We start from the raw sequence: 25,612 nt of genomic DNA, 5'->3' as shown, positions 1-25,612 counted from the left end.
AAAATGCCACCTTGCTAATTCCCTTGCTAGCAAAGTTATACAATTTAATGTACGTTCAAGAAAAAATTGCCTAGGAAATTTTGTTTCTGTTAATTATTTTCAAGGCTCTGCTCTTTTAAAGTTATGTTTTAAAAGACTATTTTTAACAAGGCGACATATCCTTAAATCATATTTCAAATATATTAAATCAGAACTATGCCACCATTCTAGAAATAGAAAGTTTTAGCACTGGAAACCTAAAATAAATATTTGCTCTTGTATCAGAATTTTAGCATCTCTCGCCTCAAGTTTACCTTCTGTTGCATAAAATAATAAAATTATTAAATAAAATTCTACTGATGGTATGCATATGGGTTGCATCTGATACAGCAGAGAAAGTAGAAGTTTTATGAAAATGGACTCCTCCTGTTCCACTGAAAAGTAAATCTTTGCTTTAAGAACATGAAGGGAAAAAAGAAAAAAGGTAAACCTTGATGGCCTCTATCAACTATCCTTTAATACCACTTTGAGCTCAGGAAGGAGGAGAAGTCGTGAAGGAGGTCACAAAGTAAAAGAAAATATTTTGCAAAATGTCCTTTTTAAAAAAAGTTACAGCGTGCACGGTGGCTCATGCCTGTAATCCTAGCACTATGGGAGGCTGAGGTGGGAGGATCGCTCAAGGTCAGAAGTTCGAGACTAGCCTGAGGAAGAGTGAGACCCTGTCTCTACTAAAAAAAAAAAAGAAAGAAAGAAAGAAAGAAATTAATTGGCCAGCTAAAAATATATAGAAAAAATTAGCCAGTCATGGTGGCACATGCCTGTAGTCCCAGCTACTCAGGAGGCTGAGGCAGCAGGATTGCTTGAGCCCAGGAGTTTGAGGTTGTTGTGAGCGAGGCTGACACCATGGCACTCTAGCCCAGGCTACAGAGTAAGACTCTGTCTCAAAAAAATAAATAAAAATAAATTTAAAAAGTTACATTTTAGAAATACTTTAGTTGTTATGATAACGTAGGAATTACTCCAGTAGGACTAATTATTCAGCATTGTAAGATAAGAAAACGTTTTGTGCTGAGGTGTGACCAGAAACCTGAAAATAGAGAAACTGATTGAGAAAAGAAGATGCTTCTAGTGGACTAAATAGCTGCTTTCTGAAAGTGCTTGTATGTACTTCAGAAAGATCTACAGGTTTTGAAAGGACCAGAACCCCAACTTTTACAGAAGAAAAGATTTTATTAAAATAATGAGTTTTACATTTGAAAAATACTCGTATTCTCTTCCACTTTGTTTCAAGTTCTATTGCCCTAGGAAAGAGCCCACATTTGAAGGCGGGTCCAGGGCGTGCCAGCAGCAGTCTCCTCCCCTCCACCTTCTTCCTCCTTCGAGCACTCAGCTCTCTCCTATCCTGAGGACTACTGGATTCCCACGAGCAGCAAAAAGTTGTTCTTCTGATTGAGTCCCTGTGAGCTCCTGGCTGCTTAGTCTGGCTGCTAAGGGGGCTTACACCAGCTACAGTCTACACAGCGTCCAGAGGAAAGGGACGCCAAACCTTCCGGATCACTTCCTCTTGCAGGAAACTATTTGGCACAGGTAAGAAATATCATTCCTCTTCATTTGGAAACCCGGGCATGGCAATTTTGAGGTAAATCAGCTAAAAAAGTGACTGAGAAGAAATCCTCTGACATTATTGTGATGGACAGTCAGTAACAACATAAGGAACGTAAGCAAAGTCAGAGTAGAAACTTTTTCTCTTTTTTATCAAATATGAGAGTATCACTTTAGAGCAGAGGTTCTCAAACTTTTTGCTCCCATGATTCCATTATGCTCTTAAAAATTATTGAGGGCCCTGAAGAGTTTTTGTTTCTGTAGCTTACTGTGTTACTAAAATTTGCTGTATTAGAAATTAGAACTGAAAAAAATAAAAAATAAAAAAAAAATAAAATAAAATAGCACAGTCATAGCATTGTTAAAAAAATAAAAATAAAAATAAAAATAAATAAAAAAAAAGAAATTAGAACTGAAAAAATTTTTAAACAGTTACCTAATAATTTATTTTAAAATAACAACAAGCACATCACATGTTAGTATAAACAACACTTTTTTCTCTTAACAATGGTTCTACATAAATAACACTTTTAATTACAGGTAACCATGTATTTCAGAAAAAAATCTAGTGTAAAGAATGATATTGTTTTTCATTTTTGCTAGTCTTTTAAAATATCTGGCTTATCAGAAGACAAATGAGCTGGATTCTAATCTGCTTTGCATTTAGTCTATAGCAATATCATACATTATGTAGCCTCTGGCAAACTCTGTTGTACACTCATGAAAGAATGAGAGTGAAAAAGACAAAGTAGACCTTAGAATTAGTAAAAAATGGCTTTCACTTTGGTAACCCCCTGAGAATCACTGCTTTAGACGATGATAAATAAGCTTCTCTTGGAAGGAGATTTCAACTCTGAGTAATTCATATTAATAATCTTGTAGAATCTGCAACAGTTCCCCGAGGCTGGGCTACAATTGGATGTTATGACATTCCCCACAAGAATTTTATTTCACAATAAGGAAAGAGAGACATAAACATCTCTATTTTGAAGTTGAATGACAAAAACTAGGGCACCCTTAAATTTCTCTGTTTTAGCCTTTATTCAGCTATTTTAAGTTTCTGTTTCATCCTCCTTCAAAATATCTTTTATATCTGCAATGTTTTCCTATTGCCTATGAGATTCAATTTACTCTTCTACATGATTTCCACAGCCCTCTATAATCTAACCCCACCTTACCGTGTGTTCACTGCAAGACAGCAGGACTGTTCCACTACGGTCCAAAGGTGGCTCCATTCAGTCCACTCCCACCACAACATGCTTTTATCACATACATGCTCCTCCATGCCCGTCTCCATCTACCAATACTTAACCATCCCCTTCTTCATCTATTCAAATTTTAAGCATTATTTGAGATTGAATTCAATTCTCCTTTTCTTTCTTTTCTTTTTTTTTTTTTTTAGACATAGTCTCACTCGATTGTCTAGGCTCAAGTGCTGTAGCGTCAGCCTAGCTCACAGCAATCTCAAACTCCTGGGCTCAAGGGATCCCCCCACCTCAGCCTTCAGAGTAGCTGGGACTAGAGGCACACACCCCATGCCTGGCTAATTTTTTCTATTTTTAGTTGTTTGGCTAATTTCCTTCTATTTATACTAGAGACAGGGTCTTGCTCTTGCTCAGGCTGATCTCGAACTCCTGAGCTCAAGCAATGCTCCTGCCTCCACCTCCCAGAGTGCTAGGATTAGAGGCATGAGCCACCGTGCCCGGCTTTAAATTCTCCTTTTCAAACAAGACCATTCCAATTACATTACTTCTATTTTGGCTTTTTGCATTGAGTGTATATTTAGCAATTGATTACTTATACCTTTTATAATTAACTATCTAATTTTTTAAGTTTTCTTCCACCTTCACCTTTTCTTTTTTTTTTTTTTTTTTTTTTTTTTTTTGAGACAGAGTCTCACTTTGTTGCCCAGGCTAGAGTGAGTGCCATGGCGTCAGCCTAGCTCACAGCAACCTCAAACTCCTGGGCTCAAGCAATCCTTCTGCCTCAGCCTCCCGAGTAGCTGGGACTACAGGCATGCGCCACCATGCCCGGCTAATTTTTTCTATATATATTAGTTGGCCAATTACTTTCTTTCTATTTATAGTAGAGACAGGGTCTCGCTCTTGCTCAGGCTGGTTTCGAACTCCTGACCTCGAGCAATCCACCCGCCTCGGCCTCCCAGAGTGCTAGGATTATAGGCATGAGCCACCGCGCCCGGCCTACCTTCACCTTTTCTACACCCCCCCAACATACACACATTCATAATAAAATGGACAAAATTTTCAAGGACATTGCCTTGCCATAGCATTTTCAAAAAGAAAAAAATAAAAATTAAAAAAATTTAAAAAAAATTTTCAAGGACAAAATGATTTGTATAACTGAAAAGTTAGGTTTTTATTTTGTTGCTGTCAAGGTGACTACCTACCTGATCTTAGGAAATTAGTTATGTGACATGCTCCCTCATTTCATCCATTACCTGTTCTGCAGAATTGGAATTCCACAGTAATGATAAACATAATTATAGTTGTTTTTCAAGTTCAAGGCGGTTGTTTTTTTTTTTTTTGAAGACAGAGTCTCACTTTGTTGCCTGGGCTAGAGTGAGTGCCAGTGCCATGGCATCAGCCTAGCTCACAGCAACCTCAAAATCCTGGGCTCAAGCAATCCTTCTGCCTCAGCCTCCCAAGTAGCTGGGACTACAGGTATGCATCACCATGCTCGACTAATTTGGCCAATTAATTTCTTTCTATTTTAGTAGAGACGGGATCTCGCTCTTGCTCAGGCTGGAAGTTCAAGGTGTTTTTACTTTTAATCTAATAGTATGCTTTTAAATTCTTAGTGGTTTAATGATGCTGGTTGTATAATATTCAGTAAATATGTGTTGCTTTAGAATTATGAAGAAGTGGTTTCTAGGGCTTTTTCCACATATAAATGGTTCTCTACTTGCAGCTTGAACTACAGTCTAGAATTGCAGAATGTTGGAGCTGGAACAGCCCTTAAAGACTGACCCTCCAACTTCCCTGTTGTCCAAATGAGGAAACTGAGACCTTCAGAATTAAATGACTTTCCCCAGACAAAGTCAGAACTCATGTGGCTTAATTTCCCATATCAAATTCTACTATTCACTAGCCTCTGGCCTTTTCAAAGGCTTGTAAAACTACAACTTTTTTGTTTCAAAGAACTTAACTGCCACTGCATGCTCCTGGGAGGATCTTTCTGAGGTAGTTTATAACTCTTAAAAAAAAAGTCTATAATCTCAGAATCTTAGTTGAAATATTTAAGGCATTTTTATCCAATGGGAACTATAATTTTCATAGATTAAAGAAAACAAAGGAACATTGATAAGAAAGGAAAAGAGGAAAATTGAGGAGAGATGGGATAGGGAAGAAAACACAACTCTTGTAATCATGGGGGTTATTGAGACCTAGCAAAAAGAGTGGTAAGAAGATAAACAAATGAAGAATTAAAAATAAACACACGGAATAAAAAGAAACTACTAGGGAAAAGAAGGAGAAGATATTATAGAAATTATTCTATTTTTAAAAATCTGTTTTCAGGCTTCCCTCATTTTCTTTGTATTTCTCATTGGCTTCCAGATGGAGGGAAAGTTTAAGATAGAAAAAAAAAATTCTATGAGTCCCTTGCCACGCTGTTGTCATGGCAACAAGGTTTATCATAGAAAACATTTATTCATTGAACATTTATTGAGTTCCTACTGTGGAGTAAGCTTTTTACAGGTATTGAAGATTCAGGGAAAAAAGGACAACTTGTTGCCTTAATAAACTCATATTGAAGCTGGGCAGACCTATTTGTAATCAAAGTAATCTTAAATCAGGGTAGTAGGAGCTATTTCAGAAGTGTAAATAGGTGATGAGGGGAAGGGGGACTCTGGGGAGAGAATGGTTAGCTATGAATGGAGGAGTCAGGGAACTTTTCCTAGAGGAGATATTAAAGCTGGGACTTACAGGATGGAGGATGAAGCAGGGTTTGGCAGGCAAAAAAGCAGGGGAACTGCTGTCCTTGCAAATGGAATAACTCTGCCAACAGTATGGACTGGGGGAGAGTCTGGAAGCAAGAAAACCAAGTAAAGGAGGATTAAAATAGAAAATGCCGGCTGGGCGCAGTGGCTCACACCTATAATCCTAGGACTCTAGGAGGCCAAGGTGGGAGGACCACTTGAGGTCAGGAGTTTGAGACCAACCTGAGCCAAGAGCCAGACCCAGTCTCTACTAAATTGGGAAAAAATTGGCTGGGCATGGGCTGTAGTCCCAGCTACTCAGGGGCTGAGGCAGGAAGATCGCTTGAGCCCAGGAGTTTGAGGTTGCTAGGCACAGCACTCTAGCTGAGGTGACAGAGGGAGACTCTGTCTCAAAAATAAATAAATAAAATAAAATAGAAAATGCCAGAAGTGACAAGGGCTTGATTTAAAACAATGCTGATGGTTTTTTTTTGTTTGTTTGTTTGTTTTTTGAGACAGAGTCTCCCTTTGTTGCCCAGGCTAGAGTGAGTGCCGTGGCGTCAGCCTAGCTCACAGCAACCTCAAACTCCTGGCTCAAGCAATCCTCCTGCCTCAGCCTCCCAAGTAGCTGGGACTACAGGCATTCACCACCATGCCCGGCTAATTTTTGTATATATATATTAGTTGGCCAATTAATTTCTTTCTATTTATAGTAGAGACGGGGTCTCGCTCTTGCTCAGGCTGGTTTCGAACTCCTGACCTCGAGCAATCCGCCCGCCTCGGCCTCCCAGAGAGCTAGGATTACAGGCGTGAGCCACCGCGCCCGGCAATGCTGTTTTAAAAGAGATGGAAATTCTAGATACCAAATTCTAGAGACATTTCTGAGTTAGAATCTGTTATCAGGTTTCAGGTTTGGACAGGTTACTTGAACATATTGTGGGAAGTAATTCATTAGATATTTTACAGTTACAACTGTGCATCTCGAGCCAAATTAAAAATAGCATATTATATATATATATATCTCCCAATAACTACTACCCTCACTCTACTTTATAACTACACTCCCTAAAATAATCGTTTATAACCATTGTCCTTAATTTTTCCCCTTCCCATTCTGTCTTAGGTATTTGTCAACCTGCATTTTGCTACCTCCACTTTACCAAAACTGATCTATTATTACCAAAACTTCCTACTTGCCAAATTCGATGAACAAGTTTAAGCTTGTATCTAAATTATGAACTCTGCAGCTTCTGAACTCAAGCAGCCCCTCCAGAAACTGCTTTCTCCCTTGGCTTCTCAGATTTACAAAACTGAAATAATTATTCAGTTATTATAATTCTCACTCAAGCTTTTTTTTTTTCCTTCTCTTTTTTCTTAATTAATGGAGTAACCATTCACCAAGTTGCTCAAGTCATAAACTTTGAAGTCATCCTCATTTCCTCCTTCTGTTTTACCCACAACCAAATAGCTGAAAAAATCTGCTGTTTAATATCTCTTGGGCCGGGCACGATGTGTCATGCCTGTAATCCTAGCACTCTGAGAGGCTGAGGCGGGCGGATCACTCGAGGAGTTCAAGACCAGCCTGAGCAAGAGCAAGATCCCCGTCTCTACTAAAAATAGAAAGAAATTAATTGACCAACTGAAAATATATATATACACAAAAAAATTAGCCAGGCATGGTGGCACATGCCTGTAGTCCCAGCTACTCGGGAGGCTGAGGCAGAAGGATCGCTTGAGCCCAGGAGATTGAGGTTGCTGTGAGCCAGGCTGATGCCAGGGCACTCACCCTAGCCTGGGCAACAAAGTGAGACTCTGTCTCAAAAAAAAAAAAAAAAAAAAAAAAAAAATCTCTTAAATTCACTACCTTAGTTAATAGCCTTATCAACTCTTAACTGTCAAAATTGCTTCTGAAGTTGTTTTCTGGCCTCTGTCCAATATAGCCCAGTTGGAGTGAGCTTTTGAAGACACAAATTTGACCATATCTTTCTCCTACTTAAAATAAGTCACTATTTTTTCTGGAAGAAAGTTCATAACTGTTTAGCCTGCTTAAACAAGGCCTTTATAATCTGAATCTCCTTTCCAAGCTTTTGCCAAACAAACTACATCACAAGTTGCATTTTATGTGAATTGATTAGGCAAAAATAAAATAAAATAAAATAAAATAAAATAAAAAGTTGTGTAATACTATTATTTTTTTAAGGTCACTGTGTCCTATAAATCTATGTACTGATTGACTAAATAAATATAATAGTAAACACTAGTAATCTGATCCAATTCTTGCCCCATACTGCTTGGTACATTTCAGGTGAATTACTTTCTTAAATATGTGTGTATTACATAGTATTAAAGTTTGTAGATATAGCAAAGAAATGGAATATATACACAAAGAAATATTATTCAGCCATAAAAAATAATGAAATCATGCCTTTTGCAGCAACATAGAGGGAACTGGAGGCTATTAGGTGAAACAACTCAGACACAGAAAGACAAATACTGTGTATTCTCACAAGTGGGAGCTAAACAATACATACACATGGACGCAGAATGATAGACAATAGAGACTCAGAAGGGTGGGGAGGTGGGAGGATGATGAAAAATTACTTAATGGGTACAATGTACGTTATTTGGGTGATGGATACACTAAAAGCCCTGACTTGATCACCATGCAATCTATCCATGTAACAAAATTACACTTGTACCCCATAAATTTGTACAAACAAACAAATAAATAAAGTTTGTAGAGAAGACCATGATAGCAATTATTTCACCAACTGATAGCTAGTTGAAACTTAAGAGTCCCTCTCAGGTTAACAAATGTCTTCCTTCTCAGTTAATGCAGTGATGAACAAATGCATTCTGACAATGATAACAGGCTTGTGCTAAACCAGCAGTCCCCAGCCTTTTTGGCACCAGGGATCAGTTTCGTGGAGGACAGATTTTCATGGATGAGGTGGGGGAGGGATGGTTTTAGGATGATTCAAGCACAGAACATGTATTGTGCAACCTCTCTGCTAATGATAATCTGTATTTGCAGCCACTCCCCAGCGCTAGCCTCACCACCTCAGCTCCACCTCAGATCATCAGGCGTTAGAGTCTCATGAGGAGCACGCACGCAACCTAGATCCCTCGCATGCGCAGTTTACACTAGTAGGGTTCACTCTCCTATGAGAATTAATGTCGCTGCTGATCTGACAGGAAGTGTAGGTTATGTGGTGATACAAGCAATGAGGAGCAGCTGTAAATAAAGATGAAGTTGCACTTGCTCTTGTGCTGCTCACCTCCTGCTGTGAGGCCCAGTTCCTAACAGACTGGTACCAGTGTGGGGTCTGGGGGTTGGGGACTGCAGTGTGAAATGATGAAGCCATAAAGGTGAATAAGGAAAATACCCTCATAAAGTTCACAATCTAGACATTATAGTTCTGATTTTTAATATTAAAGTTGGTTTGGGTTTTGGTAGAAAAAATGTTTAGACTTATCTCAGCAACCTTTTTATCCTTTGCTATTATTATTTTCCCCTCAGAGTCTTCCTTGTCCCCTCCTTTAAAAAAAAATTAGGTGATAATTCTAAATTGTAGGATTTCAGGAACAGTCAGGTTCTGGGACAGCTGGTGGCAGTGGTGGTGACTGGATCAATGTCACAAAAAGAAAGCTATTTGGCAACAGTCCTCTCCACTAGAAATGGCCAATGTGCTTTGTACCAGAACCAGCCTGGTTTCCTATCTCCCAGGGTCTTGCTCTTTAGTTAAAAGGGTGGTCAATCCCAAAGCCTTTTATACTACAGGATCATCGGGTTTCAATGAGTCTCATGTGGCCACTGCACCTCCAGAAATATGCTCTCAAACAGTGTGGCCTAATGAAACTATGGGACCATTTGGACCTCAGTATCAGAGATTCCAGCTTCCTGGGAACATAGGTTTTGATTATCATCTCAATGGGTGTACTTCACAGAAGAAAAGCCTGATTCATAAAACTTTGCCTGATGTTCTAGGAGAACCTTTATCAAGTGAAAGACATGAATTTGTTATAGCACAATATGCACCTGTTGAACAAGAAATTAACAGTGTAGAAACTTACTTTGAAAGTGCTACAGTGTACAATCCAAACATGTACAGAATTGCAAAGAGATTTTGAATCACTATTTCCAGAAGTAGCTGATAACAAACTAATGATTCTGACTGTAACACGGAATACTAAGAATGATATGACTGTTTGGAGTGAAGAGGTAGAAATTGAAAGAGAAATGCTCTTAGAAAGGTTCATCAGTGGTGCTAAGGAAATTTGCTATGCTCTTCAAGCTGAAAGATATTGGGCTGACTTTATTGACCCATCATCTGGTTTAGCATTTTTTGAATCATACGCAAACAACACTCTTTTTGAAATAGATGAACACTACTGACATCTAGGATTCTCGTCAGTGATCTTGGATGCTGTAAAATGATTTGTCATAGTCCCTGGGGTACCCATGTGTTTGTAGGAAGTATTTTCACTAATGCAACACCAGACAGCCATATTATGAAGAAATTAATTGGAAACTATCAGTAAGGTCAATTTATTTTGCTATACTATTTGTATGTTACATTTAGGTTAATCTACAAACACTGTCAAAGACTTCAATTTTTTTTTTAATTTTGGCATATTATGGGAGTACAAATTTTAAGGTTTCAATAAATGCCCTTTCCCCCCTCCCCCCACAAGTCTGAGTTTCCAGCATGACCATCCCCCAGATGGTGCACATATCACTCATTACGTATGTATATACCCGCCCCCCCTTCCCCAAGACTTCAATTTTTAAAAGATACTTATTTCTAAGTATTTATTTCAACAGTTATAAATTTACAACATTCTCAAGTTATTTGTGATTTTTAAATTGCAAATGCCCATTATTTGTAATATCTTTTAATACACGTTGAAAACATCCACATCATATAGAATGTGGTAATTAGCATGTAATCAGGGTATGATCTCTTATTGTTATTTTTCCCCTTTGTTGGAAAAAAACCTCAGTTTTAATTATTTTTCTCCAATAATAAATCACACTTTGGTTAGTATAAAAAATTTCTAAATTGTAAATTTAAATATTTATTTAAATTTAAGTAAATTTATATTCTATTTAAATTTATTATTTTACCTAAATAAAATAAATTGAATAACTGTTCACATTTGGATGTGTATAAGAAACTAAACCTAGATTAAACTGTTAAATAGCCACCAATTAACAAGTATTTTGGGATAGCTTAATTTAGATTAAGTTTTTTTAACTGAGTTTTAATTTCCTGCTTACTCTGCCATACATGTTTGGCCTCAGATTATGCTAGAAAAAAAATTTGAGTCAGTTCTCTACCTATGAGCACATATTTATAAATGCTTCCCTATATACCATTGACAACTGTGACTCAACTATCTTCCTTAGAGCCTCAACCATAACTGCTCTCAGAGACCCAACGCACTACTGAATTCTAGGGTAGGGCTTCCTAATCATTTTTGTGGCATGGGCCTCCATGGGCAATCTGGTGGAGACTGTGGACCCCTTCTCAGAATAATGTTTTTACATACATAAAATTAAATACTTAGCCTTGTAAAGGAAACCCATTATACTAAAATCATTATCAAAAAAATTTTAATAAATTTTGATATAGTATACACGTGCTTTTTATTAACACATTAAATAACAAGATCTACTGGTAGAACTAATAACTTCTGTAATTTCAGAATAATAATGAGCTTAACCCATATTTTAAGGTCTCTGCAACAACAGTAACACAATAAGAAATATGTATTTCTGTTAGTGCCAGAATTTCAGGTACTACTAATAATATTGTGGTTTGTTTCCTATAGCTAATAATGGAAGGAATGCTAAATTTCCGTTAGAAGTTGACGAAAATAAGGCCAAGTATGGTGGCTTATGCCTATAATCCCAGTGCTTTGTGAGGCCAAGGTGGGAGGATTGCTTGAGACCAGGAGTTTCAGACCTGTCTGGGCAACATAATGAGACCCTGTCTCTACAAAAATTTTAAAAATTAGACAAGTATGGTGGCATGCACATGTAGTCTCAGCTACTTGGGGGGCTGAGGTAGGAGGATCATTTGAGCCCAAGAGTTTGAGGCTGCAGTGAGCTTTGATTGATTGGGCTACTGTACTCCAGCATAAGCAAGAATGTAAGACCCTGTCTATAAAAAAAAAGGTAGTGAAAATAAATATGTGGCTGGGCGAGGTGGCTCATGCCTGTAATCCTAGCACTGTGGGAGGCTGAGGCAGGTGAGGCTGAGGCAGGTGGATCACTCAAGGTCAGGAGTTCGAAACCAGCCTGAGCAAGAGCGAGACTCCATCTCTACTAAAAATAGAAAGAAATTAATTGGCAACTAAAAATATATAGAAAAAATTAGCTGGGCATGGTGGCACATGCCTGTAGTCCCAGCTACTCAGGAGGCTGAGGCAGGAAGATCGCTTGAGCCCAGGAGTATGAGGTTGCTATGAGCTAGGCTGACACCACGGCACTCTAGCCGGGGCAACAGAGGAAGACTCTGTCTCAAAATAAATAAATATGTAGGCTGGGTGCAGTGGCTCAGACCTGTAATCCTAGCACTCTGGGAGGCTGAGGCAGGTGGATCACTTAAGGTCAGGAGTTCGAGACCAGCCTGAGCAAGAGTGAGACCCCCCCCCCCCCCGTCTCTACTATAAAATAGAAAGACATTAATTGGCCAACTGAATATATATATATAATTAGCCAGGCATGATGGCACATGCCTGTAGTCCTAGCTACTCGTGAGGCTGAGGCAGAAGGATGGCTTGAGCCCAGGAGTTTGAGGTTGCTGTGAGCTAGGCTGATGCCATGGCACTCTAGCCTGGGGAACAGACTGAAACTCTGTCTCAAAAGAATAAATAAATAAATAAATATGTAACTTTTTTCCCATCCAAGTTCACAGATTTCTCACATTTAGAACTCTCTCTCCATGACAAAATTCTGGAAGAATACACACCATATTGAAGTGAAGTGAGTGGAGCAGAGGTGAAGAGCAAAGAGAAGAATTTTAAATCTTTTCAAATCCTGTTATTACTTGATTTTTTACAGCAAGATTGTGTTTATGTGTTACTTATGTTAAAAGGTAGCATAATCCCAACTCTAAATCAAAAGCTGCTGCTGCTCAGGGAGAAGGAGGCCATCAAATGCCTGAGCCCTTCAGCCTTCTCCCACCCTGCTTCTACCCACAGATGGAAACACCATTTTTATTTTATTTTTTTGTTAGTTGATAGTTTTATTTATGTTAAATTCTAAGACAAAAGACACCAAAGATTTATGACAAAACTTCTCTCATTTGTCAATGACTTCAACAACTTCTATTCTTAATTAAATGACAATTTTGAATACTGGAAGAATAGTTCCTCAATTTTTTGTGTTCTTTGGTGTAATGACCACTGAAACAGCACATTTTTTAAGTTTAATATGCAATATTAACATTTTCTCCATCGCTTTTTTAAGTCTAGAGAATCAATAAAACAAGAAAGCAAGCCCTGATTTATACCATTTGTCAATTTTCATGATATAAATACTCCTACTGTGGCCAATTTCAAGCTGCCATGGTGACATTATTGTAAACAAGGTCAGAAAGAATCACCCAATAGGAGACCGTTATATAATACTTATTCCATGTAGTTACAATAATAGATATAAACAACCTCAAGAGCAGAGATAATGGTGAAATGTAGTTAGATAAATAAGAAGTGGTGAGGGTAACTTCATTTTTTATCATCATGTCACCATTAGCACTCTGACAGTGAAGTTACAAACCTTGAGCCTCTTACCCACAGGAGCCCATTGGTTGTAAGACAAGAATGAAACCAGTACCTAGTTAAAGGACAGGAAAAGGTGTATTTCCAGCACTTCAGATGCAGCTATATTGATATTGGTAATATATTTGTATTTCTCCAAGGAATACTAAACTAATAGTTCAGTTCAATAATGGGCCATTTATCTACCCTTTATAATATTGTTTAATGATAAAATGCTTTCTAGACTACAAATATCTGATAATTTGTAAGAGGACATTTTTTTTTTTTTTTTTTTTTTTGAGACAGAGTCTCACTTTGTTGCCCGGGCTAGAGTGCCCTGGTGTCAGCCTAGCTCACAGCAACCTCAAACTCCTGGGCTCAAGCAATCCTTCTGCCTCAGCCTCCTGAGTAGCTGGGACTACAGGAATGCACCACCATGCCTAGCTAATTTTTATATATATATATTTTTAGTTGTCCAGATTTTCTTTCTATTTTTTAGTAGAGATGGGGTCTCACTCTTGTTCAGGCTGGTTTCAAACTCCTGACCTTGAGCAATCCGCCCACCTCGGCCTCCCATAGTGCTAAGATTACAGGCGTGAGCCACCACACCCGATCTTATAAGAGGACATTTAAACATGGGTATTCACAAGTTGAAACTCCTGGCATTTATTAAGTGTCCAGATTGTTCATCAGCATGCTTGGAGAGAAGATGACTTCTGAAGTAAGAGGTAGTACAAGGTAATAATAGTAAAAGGTTCTTTTTATGTAAAAGATACAATCATTGCCTCTTAACACATGGCTCTTTGCTTTCCTTAGGAATAAAGATGGCTGCTGAAATAGACGATTGCAACTGCATCAATTTTGTGGGAATGAAGTTTATTAACAATACACTTTACTTTATACGTAAGTCTAAAGCCAAAGAAAAAATACCAGATTCAGATAAATGTATTCAACTAGAGAAGATGTGAAGTGAACTATTAAGTGACTCTTTTTTGCCACCAAATTTCATTGTGCAATGTTAATGACTCTTCTTTAAAAAAAAAAAATTGGACCAGCGAGGTGGCTCACGCCTGTAATCCTAGCACTCTGGGAGGCCGAGGCGGGCGGATTGCTCAAGATCAGGAGTTGGAAACCAGCCTGAGCAAGGGCGAGACCCCGTCTCTACTATAAATAGAAAGAAATTAATTGCCCAACTAATATATATATATATAGAAAAAATTAGCCGGGCATGGTGGCATATGCCAGTAAGTAGTCCCAGCTACTCAGGAGGCTGAGGCAGTAGGATCGCTTGAGCCCAGGAGTTTGAGGTTGCTGTGAGCTAGGCTGATGCCACGGCACTCACTCTAGCCTGGGCAACAAAGTGAGACTCTGTCTCAAAAAAAAAAAAAAAATTAAAATTAAAATTAAAAAAAAAATTGGACCTCTAGAAATTAACCATAACATGTCCAAGGTCCTAGCACTTTGTCCCACCACAAGTCCTGGCACTTTAATTAGCAATATCCCACTCTCAAAGTGGCAAACAGTGCACATCATGAAAATCCCTCAAGACTGGGTACATTCAGGAAATACAATTTCCCAAAGCAAAGTGGCAAATAACGTAAGAGATTCCCTGAATCTAGAGTTCTGTGAGTGAGTCATACCATTTTATGTAAATATATTTGACAAGTAAAAATTGATTCTTAAGATTAATCTTCCAGAGCAATTTGGCTTTCTTTGAAAGAGTCATAAAAAGTCCCCAGGTGACTTTTCATATAAGCAATACATTTAAGAGTAAAATCCATCACTTTATAAAATTTCTTTTTAGCTACATATTGAAATTTATAAATCCTGGGTTTAAGTTTTATATCTAACTTACTTGAGAACACACTAAATCTAATTGATCTTCATTTTATGGGCCTTTGGAATGATGATATAATAATCTGATGAATGACAATAAAGACCATCACCAGTAAAATGGGGGTTAAGGAATGGGGATTAGCAGAAAAGAGTAATAAAAGGGTATGGTGAGAAGAAATTCTGAGTTGAAATATAGAATGTAATGTGTTTTATTTCTCTTTTTTTCTCCCCTTAGCTGAAAACGATGGTAAAGTATAAATTTTTTTTTCTTTCTTCACAAAATAAGTAGCTGCTTGAGACACATGATTGTCAGCTAGGAGAAACTGTCCACCTGGTACCAGTGTATTTGGGAAGCCAGTCTGCCTTCAAAGGGATGTGAACTCAACAGCACAGCCTTGGAATGAAGATGACCAGAAGAGTCCCAAAATAGAATCTCCAGCAAAATAAAAAGCTCCCCCCACCTTAGGAAATTCTCTAGCTCTTAGAATCTACAGAATAGACCCTGCCTGTTACATAGGTCCTAAAATTAGCAGGGAGTCATGGATTCTCTGGCCGTCATAGGAGAAGAGGATTGAAGCATGAAAATTGTCCAAAATCAATAACATCTTTCTTCTTCAACCTCCTCTCTAAGAAATGTTTTGGGAAGAAGCCTGGGAAGCTACCAGGAGGCAGAGAATTCTTTTCTTTTTTTTGGGGGGGGGGGGGCGGGGGACAGAGTCTCACTTTGTTGCCCAGGCTAGAGTGAGTGCCGTGGTGTCAGCCTAGCTCACAGCAACCTCAATCTCCTGGGCTCAAGCGATCCTCTGCCTCAGCCTCCTGAGTAGCTGGGACTACAGGCATGCACCACCATGCCCGGCTAATTTTTTCTATATATATTAGTTGGCCAATTAATTTCTTTCTATTTATAGTAGAGACGGTGTCTTGCTCTTGCTCAGGTTGGTTTCAAACTCCTGAGCTCAAACGATCCACCCTCCTCGGCCTCCCAGAGAGCTAGGATTACAGGCGTGAGCCACCGCGCCCGGCCAGAGAATTCTTAAAGTAGAGGAGATGAGGATGAATGGGGCAAGCGACCACATTCAAAGCCCAAGGTTTGAAAGAAAGCCTGGCATTTATGAAGAATTAAGAATAATTCAGAACGGGAGTAGAATGAGAGTGGGAGAATGATGAGAGAAGCAAGAGTGATAAATACAGCACAACTCAAGACGTTCTCTTACTCTAATAAATAAATTTGGACCTTAACTTGGGAGTAATAGGGATTCATTAATCACAATATGTATTAGCTAGGATACAGATTAGTTTGTTGTAACAAAGACAATGAAAAATATAGTAGCTGAATAAGAAAATTTTTCTCTCAAATAGTCTTAAGTAGGCAGTTCAGGAATAGTATGGCTGGATGCAGCCTGCTCATGTTGGGATTTTGGGTTTCTTCAGTCTTGTTACCCCTAGTTATTGAGCTCATTCACATAGTTGAAAATGATCATACTTCCTGGGTCCATATCTGAGTTATCAAGAAAGGGTCAAGATAAGAGGAAGGAAGATAGGCCCATTCCTTTTAAAGGCTTTACCTGGAAGTTGCACACATGAATGCTCCTCACATTCCATTGACTAGAATTTAGTCACATGGCACATCAAGTACAGTGAAATCTAGAAAATATAATCTTTATTCTGGGTAGCCATGTATGTATCTCTTTAAAATTCAGAGACAACACGATCACATTTTTAAGATATCCTTCTGGCTTCACTATAAAGAACTGATGGTGCAGGTTGGTGGAAGGAGGACAAAAATAATAAGAGAGATGCTAGTTAAGAAGCTATTGTTTTAGTCCCTCTAAAAAATAATGGTGACATGAATCAAGGTAGGCACAGCAGAGTGCTGATGAAGAGTTGTGAATGGATTTTAGAAATACTTGAAAAAAATCAATAGGACATGATTTCGGGTTGGATTTGGAAGGGGATGGAGAGGAAAGCAGAAAAGGTGATGCATAAGTTTTCATTTAGGCAATTTATACCATTCAGTGAAATAGAAAACACAGGAGAAAGAGTAGGTTTTTGGGTGCGTAAGAAGAGGAAGATGATGAATTTAGTTTTGGATCTTGAGATGTCTGTGGGACATCCTAGTGGAGATGTCCAATAACTCTCTGGCACATGGTTCTGAGCTCAGGACAAAAATTTAGGCTAGAGATAGGGATGTAGAAGTCTTATTCATAGAAATAGCAGTCAGAGGAAATATGTAGAGTGAGAGAATAAAAGCCAAGTACTGAAGTCTGAGGAATACCTACCTTTAAAGGAGGTAGTAGAAAAAGAGGCTAATAAAGAACAGAGAGCAGAGTAACCAAAAGGGAAGAAGATAAACCAAGAGAATTCCACAGACTCCTAGGGGAGCATTTCAAGATAGAGATGATAGGCGCTGTATTGAATTTGGCAGCCTTGAAAATCAAGGCCCAGAAATCATCTATTAGATTTAGCAGCAGGGTGTTTTGTGATCTCAGTGGAAGCAGTTCCATAAAGAAATAGAGGCAGAGGCAGAGGCAGACTGCAATGAGTAGGAGAGTCAATAGAAAGTGAGGAAATGGTACAGACCATTCTTGCCAGACACTTGGCAATTAAGAGGAAGAGAGAAACAAGGCTGTAGCTGCAGAGTGAGATAGGGTTGATGGAGGAGTTTTAAATCTCAAAATGAAGAGGTTTATGCTTTATTGATTATAAAAATAATGTGTTTATTAAAACTAATTCAGGCAATGAAGAAATAATAACACCAAGAAAAACAAAAACATGAAAATCACCCAAAATAATGATAGCTATCATTTTGATGTACTATTTGTACACTTCTTTCAGCATATATATTTCTATGCAAATGCTTATATTTTTATTAAAAGGAATTGTATTATACCTAAGCTTCTTTTTCTACTTAATGATATATATGGACATCTTCCCATGGCAGTAAATAATTGCAGTTATATTAAATTCATAATATTCCACAGTAAGCACTTATCAAAATTTATGTAATCAATCCCCAATTGATAAACATTTGTTTCCAGTTCATTGTTATTATTACAGTGTTTCCATAAGCATTCTTGTACAAAAATGTTTACACATTTGTCTGATTATCTTTTTCGGATAAAATCCAGAAAGTAGAATTGCTGGATTGATATATGAGAGAAGATGATTGGTAAATCAAGATCTCAGTAAATATACATGCAGAGCACAAATAGGATCTGCCTGTGATACCAGAAGGGTACCTTCTCCACATTTTCCCTTGGGACAGGAGAGACAGAGGAAATAATTGGTGGTCCCAGAGTTAAGTTTACAAGTGCAGTAGCAAGAAATCATTTGCTGAAAGTGAAAGCAGAGGTAGTGTTGTAAAAGTCCTGAAGAGAGTAAAGAAGATTTTAAATTACAGCTATAGAATTGGAAAACAAAAGCAATATTGACAATTGACGTGTCTGCAATGGCACCGGTTTGAATATTTATATAATTGTTCACAAGCAGTACTCAGCAGCCAGGTTTGGAGTTTTGTAGCAGAAAGACAAATGAGTTAGGGACTTAAGATACAGGCAAAAAGGTAGACAAAATGATGAACCATGAGGTCCATCTGCAGAGGGAAGGAAGGGAAGACAGGAAGAGGTTAGACAGGGAGGAAATATAAAAGTCGGGAAACTGGAGGGCATAGTAAAATCTAAGAACACGTATATTTGGCATGAAAGCATAAGAAAACTAAAAGGATAGGAGACTAGTCCAAAAGTAGGATATTTGAAGTTAACAACTCAGAAGGTAGAGTGGTTTTTAATGGTAACAAGAAACTGAAAGTGCCCATGGAAGTAGGTTAAAAAACAATAGGAAACTCTGTTGTAGCTGCTTCTGGAATGGAAGATTGTAATTAATAGTTTTTGAAACTGAAATATATAGTATATCTGTTTTCAGATTGAGAAAAAATACTTTTAATGAAATTTAATGTATATTGTAGAAAACCTGGAATCAGATTACTTCGGCAGGCTCGAACCTAAATTCTCAATCATAAGAAATTTGAACAACCAAGTTCTCTTCATGGACCGGAGGACGGCTATATTTGAGGATATGCCTGATAAAGACTGTAAAGGTATTTTTTTTTTTTTTTGCAAATATAGAAATGACTAGCTATTTCTTCCCATTCCATTTTACTGCCTACATTTTTCTATGCTTACACCCAGTCCTTATGAAAAATCACAGGAGCATATAATAATTTCCCTTACAAGAAACTTTATAGGGCACCCATATTTTTTAGTGGGGGTGAAAAATTGGATACAATAAAGATATTGCTAGGGGTCATGTCACTCTGAGCCTATATCTGGATCACCAATCCCTGCATTATAATTGTATCAACTGTATAAAATCTCTATAGTTGAATCATTAATCCCTGCTGATTACAGCTGAAAATGCTAATAGGATTTTCAAAACTCAAAATTAAAAATAAATACGCACACACTTCAAATGAGTCGGTCATCCCCCAGAAACTTAGAGTGCTTTCAAAAATGATTAAATTGCTGGTGTGGTGACACGTACCTATAATTCCAGCTACTCCGGAGGCTGAAGCAAGAGGATTGCTTGAGGCCAGGAATTCAAGGCTGTAGTGCACTGTGATCCTGTAAATAGCCACTGCACTCCAGGCTGTGCAACACAATGCAACTCCATTTCTAAAATTATTAAACTAAAAAGAACCCTAAAAAAAAGAAAATGACTAAGTTTACTGTGCCTTCCAATATATGAATTCCAAATATCAGAGTTTTAGGCTGAGTTGAAGCAGTAAATGTGCATTCTTTTTGGTTGTTGTTTTTTGTTTTGTTTTGTTTTGTTTTTCAGACGAAGTCTCACTCTGTCACCTGGTCTAGAGTGCCATGGTGTCAGCCTAACTCACAGCAACCTCAAACTCCTGACCTCAAGCAACCCTCCGGCCTTGGCCTCCCAGAGTACTAGCATTACAGGCGTGAGCCACAGCACCCGGCGATGAATGTGCATTCTTGAAATGTACTGAATTTTTACCTTAACAAACATATTTTTAATATTCTATTTAGCATTTAAAAGTTAAAAACAATCTTTTAGAATCCAGGATATCTTTCAAACACTCAAAAAGTTGCTGCATGTGTGTTATAACGAATGTCTGACCAGCTGTGCATAGTGTCCTGCTGGCTGGCTCAATCTCAGAGTGTAGGATTGATAATGGGTCCATTCAGGACTATCCTTTGGTTAAATTTCCATAAATACTGCTTTGCAAAATTTCTTCTAACTATTATTCTCATTTATTAATGTTTATTTCAGATAATGCACTCCAGACTAGATTTATAATAAATATATATAAAGATAGCTGTGCTAGAGGTATGGCTGTAGCCATCTCTGTGAAGTATGGGAAAATGACAACTCTCTCCTGCAAGAACAAAATTATTTCCTTTAAGGTAAGATGGAGCCTTACTTTGTTCTTAGTCATGTTAATGGACAAAATTAGAAAACTCAGTTATCTTCAGTCCAACCTTCCGTCTAGAACAGGAATAGCAAGAAGCAGAGAACCATGAACATGAATAGTTAAAGAGTCATCAAACTCTTTACTTATTGTGATAACGTTATGGTTTTTCTGAGCCTGTCACAGGGAGGAAGGGACACAACACGTGTCTCATAACCTGGGTCTTCTGAATAATCAATCTTTATACAAACAGTAATATAGAATACACATATGAATTATATATTTAAGAATAGCATGTGACTTTACAGAATAAATTCCACTACAGAGAATGAAGCTAATTATCCTTCTGTAAATCTACTACTTTTTGTAAATTATAATGATAGCATTTTAATCCCTAATTGTTTTAGTCCTGCTCCTTAGCCTAAGTCTTAGACACAACCTTCAGCTTCCAGTTGACATATGTTATTTTTAATATTAATCTAATAGAATAAAATTAACAAGATCAACTGTAAAAGTAATACTATAATTATCTCAAGGCCAGGTATAAATTATTTCTGGCCACTACTTTTTCTCTATTATTGTCCATGGTTATTCTCTATTATTTTTTTTCTATTTTATACATTATTACTAGATAAACTACCATTAACTGTAGCTCCAGACTGACCTAGAAAACTTTCCATCCAATAAGAGCAGCCAAGGGCTGCTTACAAATTGACAATGCTTCAGAGAAGGATCTCATGTCATGAAGACTTTTTCTGAGTGAGGATTGGCCAGTAAAGGACTATTGTCAGGGTCACCCAATCCTCACTGAAAGAAAGTTAGGATATGACTTTAGTGGAGGTGCCAAGGGGCAACTTGGAAGGGATAAAAAAGCCACTCTAAAATATAATCTGAAGAAGTGCTGTGTGTATGCAAGAGATACAGCCTCCAGACAAATCCCCTAGCCATCTCCTTTGAACTAGAGTGCCAGCCCTTCAGGTGGAATTTGGAGTCCCCATTCTAGACCTGATTGGCAGGCAGCTTAGTTATCATAATGGCTCTAGAGGCATGGGATGGAAGGGCAGGGTGGAAAGGACTAAGCATGTTATTACTGAGCAACAGAATTGCAAGGAAAGGAGATGGCCAAACCAAGCTATGGGGGGTAGAGGAAAACTCAGCTGCAGGGGAAGGTTCAGAAACTACCTTAAGCCCCACCTATAAGTAGATTCTTGATAGGAGAGACAGTTGGGACTGCTAAGAAGATGGAAATAATGCTTGACACTTAGTAGGAATTGAAGTAAACCCATATTTGAGGGATCCTGAAGCTTATACAATTTTAGTGACCATTTTAAAGAAAAAGAATATAAAATTACCAAAGGCATAAACTTGACAATTTATTTAGAAGAAAAAAAAGGGAGACCCTAGAAGAGACCTATGTAAATGAGGGGCTCTGATGTTTAACCTTCATCAGTTCCATAGCAAATCTGCTTCTGGAAGAAACTCAGTAAATATTAGTTGGAGGGAGTAAGGAAGGGGAGGGGTAGACTAGGACTGGTTTGAGCTTTTGGCCTTTAATCCCGTTCCCCCCACTAATAAAGATATTAGCAGGAGTTATAAGTGTAAACTAGGTTCTACTTATTTATTTATCTATATATTTATTTATTTAGAGATGGAGTCTTGCTCTGTCACCCATGCTGGAGCATAGTGGCATGATTATAGTTCACTGCAGCCTCGAACCTCTGAGCTCAAGCCATCCTCCTGCTTCAGCCACCCGGATAGCTGACTACAGGCGCACGCCACCACACCTGGCTATAAATATAGACTAGGGTCTAGATAATAAGACACCACTGGCTGCCATTATGTGCTTACCATTTTGTGTTGATTACCAGCTATAAAGTTATTTGGGCAAGAACCTTTACCAAACACCAAGAGGAATTTGCTTGAAGAGGCTACTGTCAGGCCAGGTGCGGGGACTCATGCCTGTAATCCTAGCACTCTGGGAGGCCTAGGTGGGAGGATAGCTCAAGGTCAGGCTCTAGCCTGAGCAAGAACGAGACCCTGTCTCTACTAAAAATAGAAAGAAATTAATTGGCCAACTAAAAATATATAGAAAAAATTAGCCGGGCATGGTGGTGCATGCCTGTAGTCCCAGCTACTCGGGAGGCTGAGGCAGAAGGATTGCTTGAGCCCAGGAGTTTGAGGTTGCTGTGAGCTAGGCTGATATCCCGGCACTCTAGCCTGTGTGACAGAGTAAGACTCTGTCTCAAAAACAAAAACAGAAAAAAAGAGGCTACTGTCAGTGTCTGTTTCTTATATATGCATCCAGGATTGGCCAGGCTTCTCTCAGACTTTCTAGTGTATTCGGGAGGGGGGAAAAGAACAGATGTTAGGTCAAGCTTAACTTTCCCTAGGTTCAGATTCAGCTCTTCCTGATGTTAAAAAAAAAAAAAAGAAAGAAAGAAAAAAAGAAAAAAAATCCTTTGGTCTTTGGAGCACTCAGGTAGGCCTTGCCAAGTTGAGAGTTCTCCAGGGCCATCAGAATTGTTTCCACATCCACGTGCTGTGTGCCTTCTCCATAAGTGCTACAAGTGGTCAACATCAAAACTAAGGAAAGCTACTGCCTCAGGATTTTCTTGCCATGATCCCACCTTCAACTATAATTTTCCATGTTAGGTTTGAATTAACACGTTCATCTTCCTCTGTAATGTTACTAGAGTTTTGAAGCTTTAGCTAAGGATTATTTTCAGACATTAGACTTCAGCTTAGTCTCAAATTGAGTCCCACAGCTTCAGATCTTTCACTAAATTGTGGAATATTTAGGCAGCTGCAGAAGCAGATACCAATGAGGGAACTAGTTTATTCTAGTTATTATTTAAGGACCTACACTTGTTGGCAAAGAACAAATGTGAATAGTTATGACTGTCAATTCCATAATTGATTGAGAAGTTGGAGGTACCTCTCAGAGTCTTTCAGCCCTCTTAGGAGGAGGATGAAATGCTATTTTAATTCTAGAGGTTTCTCTGTCAGCCCCTAGGATCATGAGGATCTTTGCTGTCATGGGGCCAAAATTAAATCCAAAATGTCTACTGGCTCCAGGATTAACCTGGAAGAATTTTGGGTGATCCCCACATTTTCTGGCCTACACCGAAAAGTAGACATTATGCAATAATAGAAAAAATGCAGGCAATACTAGCAGTTGGAGACCAGCAGAATTATAGTTTTAAGTACTTTAACCATTCTTTCTTTATAAGACCCTATCCTGTGGCTGAAAGGTACAGGAATCAGCATTTGGCCTTCCAGGACAGGGCCCAGCTAACTAGATTACATTGAGGACCGAAATTCAAGACTCCTATGGAATTGGAGTGCTTGGCTAGGAGAAAGAATCTAGGGCTCCTGACTGAGCCAATACATCAGGGCTGTGCAGAAACCCAGGACCTAGCCTTAGAACAAGTACTGGGTCTATTTACAGTAAGTTTCAGCTCCCAGCTCCCAGCTCCACTGAAAGAAAGAGCTGACAATCCTGAGAATTTCTGCCTCTCTCACAATAGGCTCAGAAATTAGAGCTAGCCTAGGTTTATGGGAGGAGGTCATCAATGTCTTTAGCTGTGAATAGTTGGAGAAGACAGGAATTGACAAAAAGTTGTGGGTTTTGCTAGAACTCAACTTCATCTTGAACAGATGGGGACTCCACTCAGTGGGAGAGGAGAGAAGGAAGCTTTCTGATGGATAGGGGAAGACTAGAGGCCTGGAACTGAATGTGCGTTTCCTGATGGGAAGAGAGTAGACAGGGACAATAGAAGATTAGGAATTATAAGAAGGAGAGGAAATCAGTATTGCCATATTCAGATTTTTTTTTAATTAACTCTTGGGGGGAAAACTACTTTCATTCTATTCAGTAATAACTTCGAAATAAACTGCATACATACAAATTATTCATGTCCTAAAATAATTAGGCGATGTTGTTTTCTCTCTATAGGAAATCAGTCCTCCTGATAGTATCAATGATACAAAAAGTGACATCATATTCTTTCAGAGAAGTGTTCCGGGACATGATGATAAGATGCAATTCGAGTCTTCATTATATGAAGGATACTTTCTAGCCTGTGAAAGAGAGAGAGACCTTTACAAACTCATTTTGAAAAAAAAGGATGAAAATGGGGATAAATCTGTAATGTTCACAGTGGAAAGCGACAGATATTAAAATTTCGATGTGAAATTTCTGATTTTTGTGTTTCAGAAAGGCTGTACGAGTTTGTGAGCCTATAATTTTAGTGGTAAACTAAAAGGAATAATGGTCTTTAAAAACACCATTAAGAAATGACTAAGCTTTCACAAAATTAAATTCACTCTCTTATCCAAGTGAATTTAGTATTTGTACAATGTTGTAAAAAATGCATAGTATGAAAACACATTCTACATTGTTAATTGTCACATAGAGTATACTCAGTAGAATTGTTTTGAATCTTTTGGGTTATTTGTCCTAAAGACAAAAGATATTGACATTTGAATTTTCTAATTTTTAAGAATGTTGTTAAAACCATCGAGATTTTTATAAGGAGGCTATTTCACTTGGCAAATTTCTAAATTTCTTCCATGTTAGTATATCTTTAAAAGTCAGGTTGATCCTGAATCCAGCAACATATAAAAAGGATTATATATTCTGTCCGAATAGCATTCATCCCAGGAATGGAAAGATGGTTTAACATCCTAAAATCAATTAATATAATACATCATATTAATATAATGAAGAATAAAAATCCCATTATCTCAATAGATGCAGAAAAAACACTTGATGAGATCTAATTCATAATGAAAATTCTCAATAAACTTGAAAGAAAAAAGAACTTCCTGGCCAGGTGCGGTGGCTCACGCCTGTAATCCTAGCACTCTGGGAGGCTGAGGCGGGAGTATTGCTCGAGGTCAGGAGTTCAAAACCAGCCTGAGCAAGAGCAAGACCCCATCTCTACTATAAACAAAAAGAAATTAATTGACCAACTAATATATCTAGAAAAACAAATTAGCCAGGCATGGTGACACATGCCTGTAGTCCCAGCTACTCGGGAGGCTGAGGCAGTAGGATT

General features: G+C 38.2%; 1 protein-coding gene and 1 pseudogene across 2 annotated transcripts; both read left to right on the top strand.

Annotated features, from left to right (window-relative positions):
• Window positions 1-1,326: 1,326 nt before the first annotated feature.
• Window positions 1,327-24,754, top strand: IL18 (interleukin 18). Of its 2 annotated transcripts, XM_012749572.3 has the most exons (6): window positions 1,327-1,566; window positions 14,102-14,188; window positions 15,357-15,368; window positions 19,086-19,217; window positions 20,414-20,547; window positions 24,508-24,754. In XM_012749572.3, the coding sequence occupies exons 2-6, from the start codon at window positions 14,110-14,112 to the stop codon at window positions 24,730-24,732; spliced, it is 582 nt and encodes a 193-aa protein (XP_012605026.2). In that variant the 5' UTR covers window positions 1,327-1,566; window positions 14,102-14,109; the 3' UTR covers window positions 24,733-24,754. The 2 variants fall into 2 exon arrangements, with proteins under 2 accessions (XP_012605026.2, XP_075858626.1); XM_076002511.1 differs by lacking the exon at window positions 15,357-15,368.
• On the top strand, window positions 9,123-10,210 carry LOC105862931 (cobalamin trafficking protein CblD pseudogene; annotated as a pseudogene).
• Window positions 24,755-25,612: the final 858 nt, after the last annotated feature.

Source organism: Microcebus murinus, chromosome 4, assembly GCF_040939455.1.
Source record: "Microcebus murinus isolate Inina chromosome 4, M.murinus_Inina_mat1.0, whole genome shotgun sequence".
In the NCBI taxonomy this organism is placed as follows: Eukaryota; Metazoa; Chordata; class Mammalia; order Primates; family Cheirogaleidae; genus Microcebus; species Microcebus murinus.
Note: the sequence above shows the minus strand (reverse complement) of the source record. Positions and strands in the feature narration are given on the sequence as shown.

Excerpts from the sequence above, each read along its gene's own strand:
- IL18 (XM_012749572.3), top strand. The coding sequence starts at position 14,110 with ATGGCTGCTGAAATAGACGATTGCAACTGCATCAATTTTGTGGGAATG. Across the intron at positions 19,218-20,413 it reads GCCTGATAAAGACTGTAAAG|ATAATGCACTCCAGACTAGA; the intron begins GTATTTTTTTTT and ends TGTTTATTTCAG. Across the intron at positions 20,548-24,507 it reads ACAAAATTATTTCCTTTAAG|GAAATCAGTCCTCCTGATAG; the intron begins GTAAGATGGAGC and ends TTCTCTCTATAG.